The sequence below is a fragment of the Xiphophorus hellerii genome, chromosome 20, assembly GCF_003331165.1.
Source record: "Xiphophorus hellerii strain 12219 chromosome 20, Xiphophorus_hellerii-4.1, whole genome shotgun sequence".
NCBI lineage: Eukaryota > Metazoa > Chordata > Actinopteri > Cyprinodontiformes > Poeciliidae > Xiphophorus > Xiphophorus hellerii.
Genome location: NC_045691.1, coordinates 11306610 through 11319547, shown reverse-complemented (window position 1 = coordinate 11319547; position 12938 = coordinate 11306610). Strand labels below are relative to the sequence as shown.

General features: G+C 37.4%; 1 protein-coding gene across 1 annotated transcript; it reads right to left on the bottom strand.

The window, feature by feature from the left end:
- Window positions 1-1379: 1379 nt before the first annotated feature.
- Window positions 1380-11289, bottom strand: fam210b (family with sequence similarity 210 member B). The gene is made up of 3 exons (XM_032550400.1): window positions 10656-11289; window positions 5306-5496; window positions 1380-1846 (listed from the first exon to the last, which is right to left on the bottom strand). Exons 1-3 carry the CDS (start codon window positions 11115-11117, stop codon window positions 1630-1632), a joined length of 870 nt encoding a protein of 289 aa, XP_032406291.1. The 5' UTR covers window positions 11118-11289; the 3' UTR covers window positions 1380-1629.
- Window positions 11290-12938: the final 1649 nt, after the last annotated feature.

Below are 12938 nucleotides of genomic sequence, written 5' to 3'. Positions count from 1 at the left end.
CTGTATACAGACCACAAAGATATAACTTGGCATTTTTCTCATTGTTTTGTCTTGTTCCGAATCAAGACAACAAAATCAATGTGCATACACACCATGACCCATATTATAAACAAATGTTTTTGTTTCTGGGTTTTTTATGTGATTGCATTTTTAGTTCACACTTTTATTGGTAATTTCACCCTCTTGATTTTTTCATACATTGAAAGTTTTGACTGTCGCTCACAGATAATATAATTTAGATAGGGGTCAAATAGGAGGCATTTTGTAAGAGTCAACCATTTATAATTATTTATCTAAAAAAATGGCTTTAGTATGGGTTTCGAACTGCAGAAAGTACCAAACTGACACTTAACCAACCATGAACTTAAAACTAAACCTTCAAAAAACATGATTCATGCACAGTGTTAAATCCTAATAATGTAAGGCATGTTCCTGTGTGGTAATGCAGGTTTTTTTTGTTTTTATGTTGAAAGCATGTTAATTGTGTCTGCTTGTGACCTTGTTTCTTCATGAGATTTTTATATACGTCATCTTACATCTGCCTCTAATTTCTTTTCTGTGGGTTTTTTTGACCAACATAGAAATGTTGACTAAAAACAATTTGATGTTTCCTGAAATGCATCTTTAAAAATTTAGATTTTTAAAGGCGTGGCCAATTATTAGGCACTTTTATTTACATTTTTGTTTCTATTGCTCACCAAAAGTAAAGAACTTATGTAATTTAAATCAAGTATGTAGCAACTTTAACACTTAGCTCAGCCAGTCATAAAATTTAAACAAGCTGAAAAGCTATAATGGGCCAAACTGGGCTAAGAAGATGCTTATTATTTCCATTTTGTGCAATATTAATTCAAATGTTTATTGCATTGTGTGGGCTAAAGAAGAAATCAATAATAAGGATTTTATTGGCCACATACAGTTTTTATAATATAAACAAATAAAGTTTAATGCAATTATGCCAAAAACATAAGATATTTAATTTAATAGGACTCACTCAGGGATCAATGTTGAGTCACTCCTTAGTTTAGGGAACCCTATTTTTACAGGGTATATTTTAAAAATAACAAAGGTAAAAAAGGAAGCAAAAAAGATGACAATACCACTGAGAAATTGTAAAGGAGAAAAGGGGTGAAAGGTTTAAACAGAGGAAACGTGAAGTATTGTGCTGACTCTAAAAACACCAGAATATAGCAGAGTCAGCTATTAAAGGAGAGTGGAAAAGAGATCAGCTTTTTTCTGTCTATATTCCCATTGGAAACTTTCTAACATTAATGCATTAAAACCCAACCAGAAAGTGTCTCAGTACAGAAAAGGTCAAAAGAGAAATCTGCCAGAGCTGAAAACGTAAAATCCACAAATGCAAAAAAAAACAACAGACATTCTTTTCTCTCCTTTTATTTCAAGAACAAATAAATACTAAGGCATAACATCGAACTTTCTTTGCACAAAACAAACTGATTCAGTTACAGCAGGATCAAATGCAGAAAATATTTTATCAGGTTTCACAAATGCAAAAACGGGTTATGCTGTACTGAACAAAAGAGAAATGAGGGAAAAAATAATAAACACAAAAGCTTTGATTTTTATGACAGGATGTCTGTTGTTTCATGAGGGAGAGAAGAGGAGTCGTCAGGGTGCAGGTGTGGGCGGTTTAAAGAGTCCGGTCTTTCTGAAGTAACGAACGATGAGAGGTACTGACACCACTGTGATGCTGATGCGAACTGGAGCGAAGAGCTTATGGACGGCATAGGCAAGGACAAACGTGCTGGTTCCTGCTGCCATTTTAGATTGAACCAGCTCCTCACTGAAGCCCAGTTTGCACAGCAATGCCGTCATGTCGATGCCACTGCAGGGACAAAACACACAAAATCATTTAGAAAGCACATATTTAAATGGGACCTATTATGCTTCCTTTTAAACAGGTCAGCTTAGGGCTATGGGCTGTAAAAACATGTTCAGATGATGAGATTTCACCATGAGTTCTGCCTATTTTGAGCTCCTTTCAGAATGAGCTGTTAGGGATTCTTGTCACTTTAAATCTGAATAAGCTGCTGCAGGCCACGACCCCCATGTCAAGTGTTTACGCTCGCATTTTATGCAAATGAGAATGGCTGCAAACAGATGTGCAGTTGTACAACCGTATGTCTTTGATCCTGAGTCAGACCCAAAAATAGAAGTGGAGTTTCCTGTACAACCACCAAGGATGCATCAAACGATTTCTTAATAGTAAGCCAACAACAAAACACTTGTCTTTTTAAGCAGCCACTGTACAGTGCATGAAGCAGTAAAACTAGAAGAACAAATGTGTTCTACTAATAACAAAGTGGGTGGAGGTCAGCACTAATTGTGATGTCAGTATCGGGAGGTTTGTGAAACAATTTGTAAGACACCAAAAAATTGCCAGAAAATGGCTGAGTGGGGATTTATTAGTGCTTGAACTGTTTTAGAAGCAGTAAGAACCCAAACAGAAGTACAAAAACATGCTAAAAGGGAATTTTGCAAAACATGTCTCCTTTAACATACCATCACAGTTTATACTAAACACCTTGAAAAACCTTCTAATTTAATATGAACATTTTTTTTTTAAAAACCTGCAATAGATGCAAACCATAGATGTTGTGTTAATACTACCACAAGATGGCGACAATGCACTTACTGATGATGATTATGATATTAGATTGGTAGAATTGCTGGTGTCACAAGACACCAGCAGTATAAAGTGCTGCTGACAATAAACAAAATTTGATTAAATATGATCTATATTGTATTTCAATTAAAAAACTGCATTGTCTCATTTTTTAAACAGTGCTGATTTGCCAATGATACAAACACTTTAGCATGTTTCCTCCTGAGCAACCTATAAATAAGTTAGGAAACATATGTAGGCTGAATTACAGTAAACATTCAGTTTAAAGATTCAAGATGCAGAGTATAGCAATACTACAAATGCTGTTCTCAAAAGCATTAATCTTATTTTTAAGCTGCAGTAGTTGTGTGGTTTATGCGTCTCAGTCCTGATCACACAGTTAACATTAGCTTTAACGTTCACCTAAATTATGGACTTTAACTAGTTCTGCATCTCTCTGACTTCATAAAATAGTTGTGGCCTTTTTGTGTGAGCAGTTTGGAGAAATAAATATGTAAGGAATGTGGCTTCAAGCTTCCTCTGTCAATGCAGTCTTTCTCATGCTTCAACAATGCAGCTAATCTCAGTAGCACACTGAACTCTGCTAAAGACGTGGATCCATTTTACATTGTGGCAACTGTTCCCCCGGCCACATGCCAGGGATCACAGTGATAATGCTTAAAGTCACTGTAAATTACAATGATTATCACCACTTACAGGAGGAAATCTCTCCAGCTTGTCACACCATGTTTTCCCAATCCCTGTTATGCGATCACACAGACAAGAGAAGCACAAACTATTTAGACTTGAACTCCTGCCAAAAGTAGAGTGTGTTAGGTTAGCATGGTTTTTCATTGAGCAACTTCAGCAACAGATGGTAGTGAAGCTCAAGGGATACTCAATTTTAAGCTTTGCACACCCTGCCCAGCAAAAACGCTGCAAAAATTGCTGTAGGTTCCTCACTTGATTAAGGCAGTGGTAGAATTTGAAAAAGAATGAGGCCAGTAATGTTTGTCATAAAAGCTATTTTTAGGTTCTCACTAAAACTAGGAAAATAGAATACCTCTCCCTGATTCTAGACCTTACACTGGCAAACTAGGTCAGAGAATTTCATACTTTTGTTAGTTCATAAACCATTGAAAAACTGTTGTTTTTTTTAAAAAAAAATGCTGCTGCCTCACCGGCTGCGCTTCGAGCATTTGAATGGGAAAATGCAAAAATTCAGCGATTTTGAAGAAAAAAAAAATCAAAATTGGTTAAGCTAAATAAATAAAAAATAATACTTTAGAGTACAAACCACATGGTGAAAATAGCAATATAAATTATTTTAGCATTATATTTTTCCATTATGACAGGTGAGGCTCTGCCTCACTTGCCTCCCCTGACCGCACGTCACGGGACCAAATATGGGGAAGCAGAATTCAGTTTTTATGTTCCTCTAATCTGGAACAAACATCCAGAAAACTGCAAAAATGCTTTACATAAATGCTAAAAGCCTATTTATTTATTGCCTTTTATTAACAACTGAAAGATCATCTGTTTTCAACCTTTCATCATTTTCCTTTATTTTGTCACTGCAATTCAAGTGTTTTTTGCTTGTTTGTTGTTTTGTTTTCATTATTTAAAACACAAATTTGAATTGCCGAACTGCTGAAATGTGCAATGCAAAGTGAAGGCCACATTGACTACATTATGCCAATTGTATTTGCATTCTCTGGGTAGGTGGAGCCCCCAAACTTAATGGATTAAAATTACTGACATATTTTACTTTTTCATAATTACAGCTGGAAAGTATGTGAATCGGGGCAGCTTTACTGAGAAACCCACCAAATTAAAATACAGTTTATGTGAACAAAGGTACAAAAAGAGAACTAAGGAGATGTAAATAAGATGGGAAAGGCCAGAATGCAAATTATCCAGGATGACATAGTTTAGGTGGTGAACTAATATAGAAACATGAATTTGTTTAGCTGTGAACTGAACTTTGAACTAGTTCTTGTAAGGCTGAACTTGCACACATTTCACTGCAGTGAAAGAAATATTTCAAACCTTAGACTGACATATTGCTCCTTCACAATTTCCTACAGTTTCCCACTGCAGTGTTTTAGATTATCAAAACATCTTAATATCAGACAAAGGTAACCTGATACTAGAGGTGTACAATAATTCTGAGAAAAGGTATCATGTCAACTTTCTAAAATAATAGCCTAAAAATTGTTTTGTTAAGTGATTTTTTTGCTAAATAAAGAATAAAAGAACTCACACTTCATGAAAAATGTGTGTTTGATACTTCTGGTAATTTCAGAAAAAGAAATCACACAGAAAGTTTTTTCTGTTGGTATGCACATTGCTCTGGTCCACTTGAAATGCTAACATTAAACTGGCCATTCATGCTCTGGTGAACCACCTCTGTGGATAGATTAAAATAACTCCAGAAAGAAGAGAAATCCTCATTCCTACAACAATGTCAAAGACTTCAACCAATTATTAGGTTTCACACAGGGCCAGGTTGGTTTGGAGAGTTTTTTTTCCAGTCTTTTTAAAGAAATTATAATTTGAAAAAAGCATTTTAATTAACTTTTGTGATGGCACTGTAAATTGGCTCTTGAAAGCTTTTAAGGTGAATTTCTCTAAGGGTTAATTGAGCTGCATTAGATTTCTGGAAATCAGTCATGTTACCTGGATATAAGGAGATAGAACATTCCCAGAGACATGAGAGATATTCCAATATGAAAGGAAACTCCCACTGCTCCATATTCTTTAAAGACTTTTTTTAGCTGCTGGGTTTTGTTGGGTTTTTCTTCCTCTGGCTCCGGTTTGCTTCCGTGGTCTTTTTCTGTGCTTAAGGTAGAGGAAGAATCCTGGAGATCCTGAACAAAAGGCAAATAAAATGTGGAGTTAAAAAGGGAGTAAAAAGTAAAATTTCATAGTTAGTAAGGGTTGAAGTACACATAAAGTTGAAAGAATTTTGTTAAACTGGTGTTTTTCTGTGCTGTGAATGTGTGTAAACAACGCCTGAGCTTTAATGAGCTTCCCTGTTAATGGAGCAGAAGAGTCAGCTGATTAAACATATTCTGCTGCTGCTGTGTGCTTTAGCTAATTCACATCACCACACACCCTGTCACACTCATTAAATACGTCTGCCACACACACAAAAAGCCTCTCATAAGCACAAAAGCACACAGATGACCCTGTTCGTGACCTCCTGACACAAGCGCCACACCATCTGCAGACGTCTGACACTTCGCCGGAACATGACGGGTCGCTGCGGAGCGAGGCGGGTTACCACGGAGCGAGTGTGGGGCAGATTAGTGAACCAACATCACACAAAAGGGCCTCAACAAGCGACAGCCTGCATCAAAGCACTGAGAAAGCCTGTCAGTTGCCAAACAGTCATCTGTCAGACAAAAGTCACATGAGCTGCATTTTACAACTGCAGTCACACTTAAAGTAAGAGAACCAGTGCAACAAGATTCAAGGAGTTGAGGAAATGTCACGATGGAGACCTCAGCTGAATCCAGACAAATCGAAGCAAATCTCATTGAGCATTGAACTTAAAGTTTTCTTTTTGGATTTGATTTGGAATAAATATATCAGTAACAAAACAAACATTAAAGCTCGTTGGAAAAACAAACAGAATGTTAAGTAGATTTGATTGATAGGATTAATAGGTCTGGATAAAATGCTTTGTTTACAGGAAATGGCAACTACGAAATTAAAATAGGGTGAAGAAAGAATCCAAATTCTTTCTTCCAACTTTATTCTGCAATAATAAAGCTTCAAACTGCTTGCATCATATAAAAGTAACATAAAGTAAAAGTAAGATATATATACTGTGTATATATATATATATATATATATATATATTATATATGCTTTTCCTAGTGTTGTTGCAATAAAACAGTTTCAGATAAAATGAGTCATGCTCCTTCTACATAATTGTAGCTGAGGCAGCTTGGCAAGAATACATCTTATCTATGGGTTTTATTTTTAAGGCATGCTGTAAAAGCATGCCTTAAAAGTTCTCCTGTGTAAAGATGAGACATGATTCTCAGTGAAAACAGGAAATGCCTCTGCTCTATTTTCAGGCCATCAGTGGAGTGTGTGCTTTTGAAGCTGAAAAAGCTCTCACTGAACGGTAGTAGCTGCAGTCTTTTAAAAGCTTGTAAAACACTAAAATAATGGCAGTGAACTCAAGATGCTGAGACAGATCAAACGTAACACATACACAATCAACACTCTGATCATGTGGTATAAATTTGTAAGCAGCTCTTCGAAACTGCATTTCCATGGGCAAATTGCTGGATTAGTCTGGTTCAAAGGTGATCAAAGGAGGGCGGATTAGACAGAGAAATGGGGGTCAGGGGATTGTGTCTGTGGTAAAGTAGGTTTTCTCAAGGCTCGCCATCATTTGAGGCAGTCTTAAAGCACAGAGATATCAAAATGAGATGCTGTCAGCAGCTGTAATGTCATACCTGCACTCTTCTCTTCCAATGATTTCCTTTAACTATCATCCTCACTGCGAGGTTCATCACAACGTGGGAGTGGACAGGATGAAATGGTCTAATGTCCTTATTTTAATCCTATAGCAACATTGTGGGATGAGTTTGGATGTGCTGTTCAGGCCTGAGTGAACAACCCAAGACATTCCCTGTAACCTGAGTGTTCAAGTTCAAACTTTTCAAACTCTTTTTCTTAATGCTGACAATTTTTTCTTGTTTGTTTAGACTCAATCAAACCATTTATCTAATTCAGGAAGAGCAGAGCCATAACAAAGAAACCAGCTGATCTTTTGTTTTGGCTACTATGTGACTTGTTAAATTTTGGCCCAAAATTCTGGATGAAGCTAGAGCCTTGGCCACATTTTCATCATGCTGCCATCAATAGACAATGGAGGAATCCAGAGGGGGTGAGAGAGCAGGGCCCTTTTTCTTCCTGTTCAGCACTTAGACAGGCCGAGCTAAAAGTAAAGGCGGGCACCACCGTGGGGAGGGTCATGTGAGCGAGCAGCTAACGGGAGCTGTGCCAGGAAGGTTGTATAGGACAAGAACAGTGGGACTGCTGTGTCTGATAACAGCTTTTCACGGCCATGAAAACACATGCAAAGTCACAGTGGCATGCAAACAGGGACAAAGACACACTCAAGCTCTGAGCAAACACGCACAGAGCGGGAGGGAAGTGGTGGTTCTCCCAGTCAGGCTTCTGAGTCTCCAGAAACTGAAAACTCTGATTCACCTTACAGTGAACTTTATAGATTTTTCAAGTGCCGGTCAGTTCTGGGCAGCTCATCTTTCTCTTGACTATAACAGAGTCATTATTGAAATGCTACAGACTGTGAAATTCAGTCCACTGTCTAGTATGCATTTTAATTTATTAAAACTTTATAATTCTTAATTCAGGAAATTATTAACCATTTGAAAGCTCAGTTTACAGAACACTTTTCAGATTCTAGTTAAACATAAGCTTCTTTTTCATTATCTTGCAAAAGTGTCTATCTCTTGACTTTCGTTCTACATTTAGTCATGCAAAGTGCACAAACTTTAAACTAATTGAAATTTTATTTGACAGAACAACATAACAGCACATCACACTGAAGTGAAAGGAAAAGGAGACTTGATTCAAACTTTTTTTACAAATAAAAATTTGAAAACTGTGATGTGCATATGTATCCAGGTGATACTTTTAGGCTCACCTTTTGTTGCGGAAAATTAATGACTTTCAGTTTAAAACCTAAAATTACCCATACAATACCATTTTGTTACAACTTTAATTAATTATATTCTATCTTTTCATACTAAGGCTAACATTATGGTTTTACTTAAATATCCATCAACTGAAGGACTTTTACTTGTTGGGAGTGAACTGGATGATTTCAACCACTCCTATTTGAGGCTTATCTCTAATGAACCTTTGACATTTTAGTGCTGTTGTTCGTCAGTAGGGTTGAGATAGTAAAATGTTGCTCCAAAGTCCAAGCCCTCTGTTCATGTCCAGAAGCAGCTCTACCAACATCTATATTTTTAGGATTTTAATTTTTTTGAATCTAAATCAGGCGTCCCTTTTCCTAATGTTGATTTGCTTCCTGATGTTTATTTTAGTTTTGTTGCATATTGAAAAGTTGTAAATAAACTTGAAAATTGCTCAGAATCTAAGATAACATAATTAGATTGCTTCATTTAATTGTCCAAAAGTTCAAATTCAAGCTGTTGCTCAATATTCAGTACTGTGCAAAATTTTAACCAACCTTAATTTTTTCATAAATTGAGGTGGCCCCGTTTAATAGATCAGTGGGTTTTTTAAAGATATTTAAAAGTTTTTCTTTAGAGAATGACATTTTTTACCCAGCAACAGTGGATCTACTTAATTATGAATAAAGTTACCTGGAGAATTATTTTTGTCGGAATATTAAAATAACTATTTGACAGGATTACTCGTTTACGTTTTTATTTTATTTTACAATATACAGAACACAAATGTAAATATGGACAATTAATTGTTATGATTATATCATTAAGATATAGACTTTGTCTAATACATTGTTTTAATTGTGAGTCAAAAATGAAATACAAATTTAGGTAACTGCAAAGTCATACTAGTAGGTGACTGAATTGAAAAGAATAATAAAAGCGGAGGAGAAAAAAACTATTTAGATCAGCTATTTTTGGGATAATCTTCTTGAATTTAATATATACTTTTCTAGATTAACCAGTTTAGACTTAGTTATTTTTTAAAGATTTGACTAAAGTAATGAACCTGTGACAAGATGCTGTAAAAAAAAGACCGAAAGAAATAGTGCATAAATGTTCGCAACACTAGTTCAGCTCTTAGACTTCATAACCTTTCCACGACTAAATGTTTCCACAACAAAATTCCTGAAAAATCAAGTAAGATCCATAGTATGGATGTTTTTTTTTTCACTGTAATACTTGAGGGTCAAAATAAGTGATTTCTGCAGCTTCTGTTTGGGCTGTGGTCACATTTAGCAAGGTCAACGGGTAAGTCTGCATTTCACTCTGTAGATGCTTGTGAGGAAAACTCTAATTTCTGCCCCTCCTCCCCAACTCTACTAATACTGTAGTAATTGCAACTGGCTAATCAGATTAAATGTATAAAACCTTGAACTGGCTCTAGACCAAGAACCACATAAGACCAGGCATGTCATTTATGATACAATTATTTAAAAGCTTCTAATTCATTAACAAAGTTAGTATTTTTAATCAAAACTCATTGCCTAGAGCAATTGCTCATTTACTATAAACTTTTTTCCAAACATTTTTAAAAATGGTAAAAGTGATTAATCCTGTTGAGTGTCTGAGTGTTTTTAAAAATCATTAAATGGTATCTTCTTATTCATGTCAATTAAATTAATTGAAATGCTTTAATGTATTGAATATGAAAAGTATTTGTTAGAAATATCCAACAAAATTCTTAATATCAACATTTTCTGACAGGCTTAAAATGGTTAAAAGACAGCAATAAAGTCTGGGTTCTTGACATCTAAAGAAATGAGGGATAATTCACTTATATAGTTCTGATCTAATGCATTATCTCAGGCCTGTGATGAATGTTGTACCACTATGAACACATTGAAAGTGTATTTTTATCGCCGCTTTTGTTGACTCACCAATAAAACCCACGCGTCAAGGAGCAAAGTAAACCTGCATTTTACTTAGCAAGCAGGCTGGTTTTAACCATAATGATTCACTCTTAATAAACCACCATCAGAGCTGTCAGAGTGGGGTTTTCTCTGTCTAAATTGGTCAGGCACTTGTGTAGCACCGAGCATGTGTTTTTCTTGTAGTACAGGCACATTAATAATATATGCACCATAGAGAAAGTTGTATAACAAGCCTGCTCGATTACATGAGGGCTGCCTCCAGGGAGCTGAGGGCGCCACAGCCTTCCTGCTTTCTGAATATTTTATGGTAAAGTTATGAATCCTCTCAGCAGAGGGACAGAGAAACCGGGCTGCATGTGGAGATTTGAACCCGTTTGGTCCCACTTGAGTTAAACAAACACTATTAATTACCGCTTTGCTGCTGTCAGTCTGCTCCTCGCTCCTCTTCGTGGCAGAACTGGAGGACGCAGCTCTGGTCTGCATGCTTCTGCTGCCAGTGTTACCTGTAAACACAGCGGCGCCCTTCGTGTATCCTCCGAGCCTTGTGTTTGAGAACTCACCGCCCACTCGGTGCACGCTTCTGGATAAATTCACAGCCACGGCTGCAACCCGGTCCAGTAGAACCCACTCTGTTATCATCAGACTAGCCGACGTGTCCCAGTTATGGACGGGCTCAGGTTTTCGGTGTGTCCGCTTTGGCTGGAGCCCGCCGGCGGACGCGCTGAGGAAGCGGAGCCGCTGAAACGTGTGGCTTGTCACGCCTGTCAGCGATAAGTCCCCCCGTAGGGTTGCTTTGACCAGAAACGAGCCCGGACGTTTGAAAACCTGGTCCAGAGCCGCTGCTGTCAGTCTCTCCGTACGGCACAAAAACATTGTCGGTGCGCCTCCACAGGAGAGTATAGAGTTTCCAGAAAATTAAATAAAGCGAGTTAATCAATCCGAACAACTAATTATGAGAGTGGGTGGCGGTAAACATGCTGCCCTGTGCCCTCCCTGAGGTCCTCTTGTTGTCCGATTAATGCCGACAGCCAATCCGGACTGACGCGCAACCGCAGATAGTAAAAACCTGAGAGAAGGGAGGGGGTATTTAAAGGCATAACCATATTTATCTAATAGAGTTACATCATGGTATGAATTTCAAAATGAAAGCAGTTTATGCTATTTTTACGTAATGAAAACACATTTAAAACAGCTCCAGGTGTCCATCATGGTTATTTACTAATTTGAAAGAACTTTAGCTACAGTTGGGAAGCATAGCTTTATTTACATAAAGCAGCATGCAAACAAGAAAAGCAAGCAAAAGGTGTCCAAAGTCGGTCCTCGAGGGCCGGCATCCTGCATGTTTTTGTTCTCTCCCTGGTTGTAGTAACGACCTTCTCAGCTTGTCAATGTTCTCCTAAGGTTCCAATGAGCCATCATTTGATCCAGGTGCGTTAAACCAGGGAAAGAACTAAAACACGCAGGATGCCAGCCCTGGAGGACCGACTTTGGACACCCCTCCATAAACAGTGATGGCATAGTTACTTTGAAAAAGTAACTTTAATTGGATTACCAATTACTCCTTTAAAAAAATAACTTAGATTACTGATTACTTGATTTGGAAAGTAACTAAGTTACATTAAAAGTAACTTTTTCAGTTACTTTCAGCAGTTGCTAACAACAACGCTTTGCCACCTGTGAAAATTACATTGAGCTTTGCCACAACTTAATTGCAAGTTATTTTATAATGGTAACATCAACAATGTGTCTCCCCTGTAACCATTAAACAAGGGAAATTGTTTAATGGTTACAACAGTACTAAAAAAACTTTAGTATTTTGTGCGTATTACTGTGTGTTCAGCTGCTGTCTTGAAAACTATAAACAGAGCCCTCCACTCCCCAACACTCCACCCTCCGTCCAGCCTCCAGGTTCTGCGTTACGGCCCTGCGTTTGTTGTCAGAGTGCAGCGCACAGAGCTCCTCCTGCGGCTCCACAATTCAGATGGCTGCTGCACAGATTTGTGACACTTATCTTATTATTAATAATTATAATGGCGTTTAGTTGCACAACTTTGCAGACTCTTTCATTCGTGGCTGTTTTCACGTTTATTGCGCTGTTCATATTAGTCTCGATGTTTCCAATGTTCTGGATAACTCGACGTAATTGACAGGTAATATATTAACTTGACATTAACAAAGACACAGCGGGACGGATCATCCGGGAAATGATGGACAGGGAGAGCCTGACTAAAACTAATTGGAGGTCAGACACATTCTGGGGTTTATGTCTGTTTATTTCCAAGCCCAAATGTATGAGGGGCCGTTTAGGACAAAATTTACGTTTTGTCTCTCACACACTACCAAAAAGTCTCGCATACTCCAAAAAAGTAGCCACGCACACTCCAAAAAATTACGTTTTGTCTCTCACACACTACCAAAAAGTCTCGCATACTCCAAAAAAGTAGCCACGCACACTCCAAAAAATTACGTTTTGTCTCTCACACACTACCAAAAAGTCTCGCATACTCCAAAAAAGTAGCCACGCACACTCCAAAAAATTACGTTTTGTCTCTCACACACTACCAAAAACTCTCGCATACTCCAAAAAAATAGCCTCGCACACTCCAAAAAATTACGTTTTGTCCCTCACACACTACCAAAAACTCACGCATACTCAAAAAAATAGCCACGCACACTCAAAAATTACTCACGCAC

Bases quoted from the DNA above. Each gene is read 5' to 3' on its own strand.
- fam210b (XM_032550400.1), bottom strand. From the start codon at position 11,117: ATGTTTTTGTGCCGTACGGAGAGACTGACAGCAGCGGCTCTGGACCAG. The intron at 5,497-10,655 runs GTAATTAATAGT...CCTTTTGTTCAG, and splicing joins AGACTGACAGCAGCAAAGCG to GATCTCCAGGATTCTTCCTC. The intron at 1,847-5,305 runs GTAACATGACTG...TTGTCCCTGCAG, and splicing joins TTCTATCTCCTTATATCCAG to TGGCATCGACATGACGGCAT.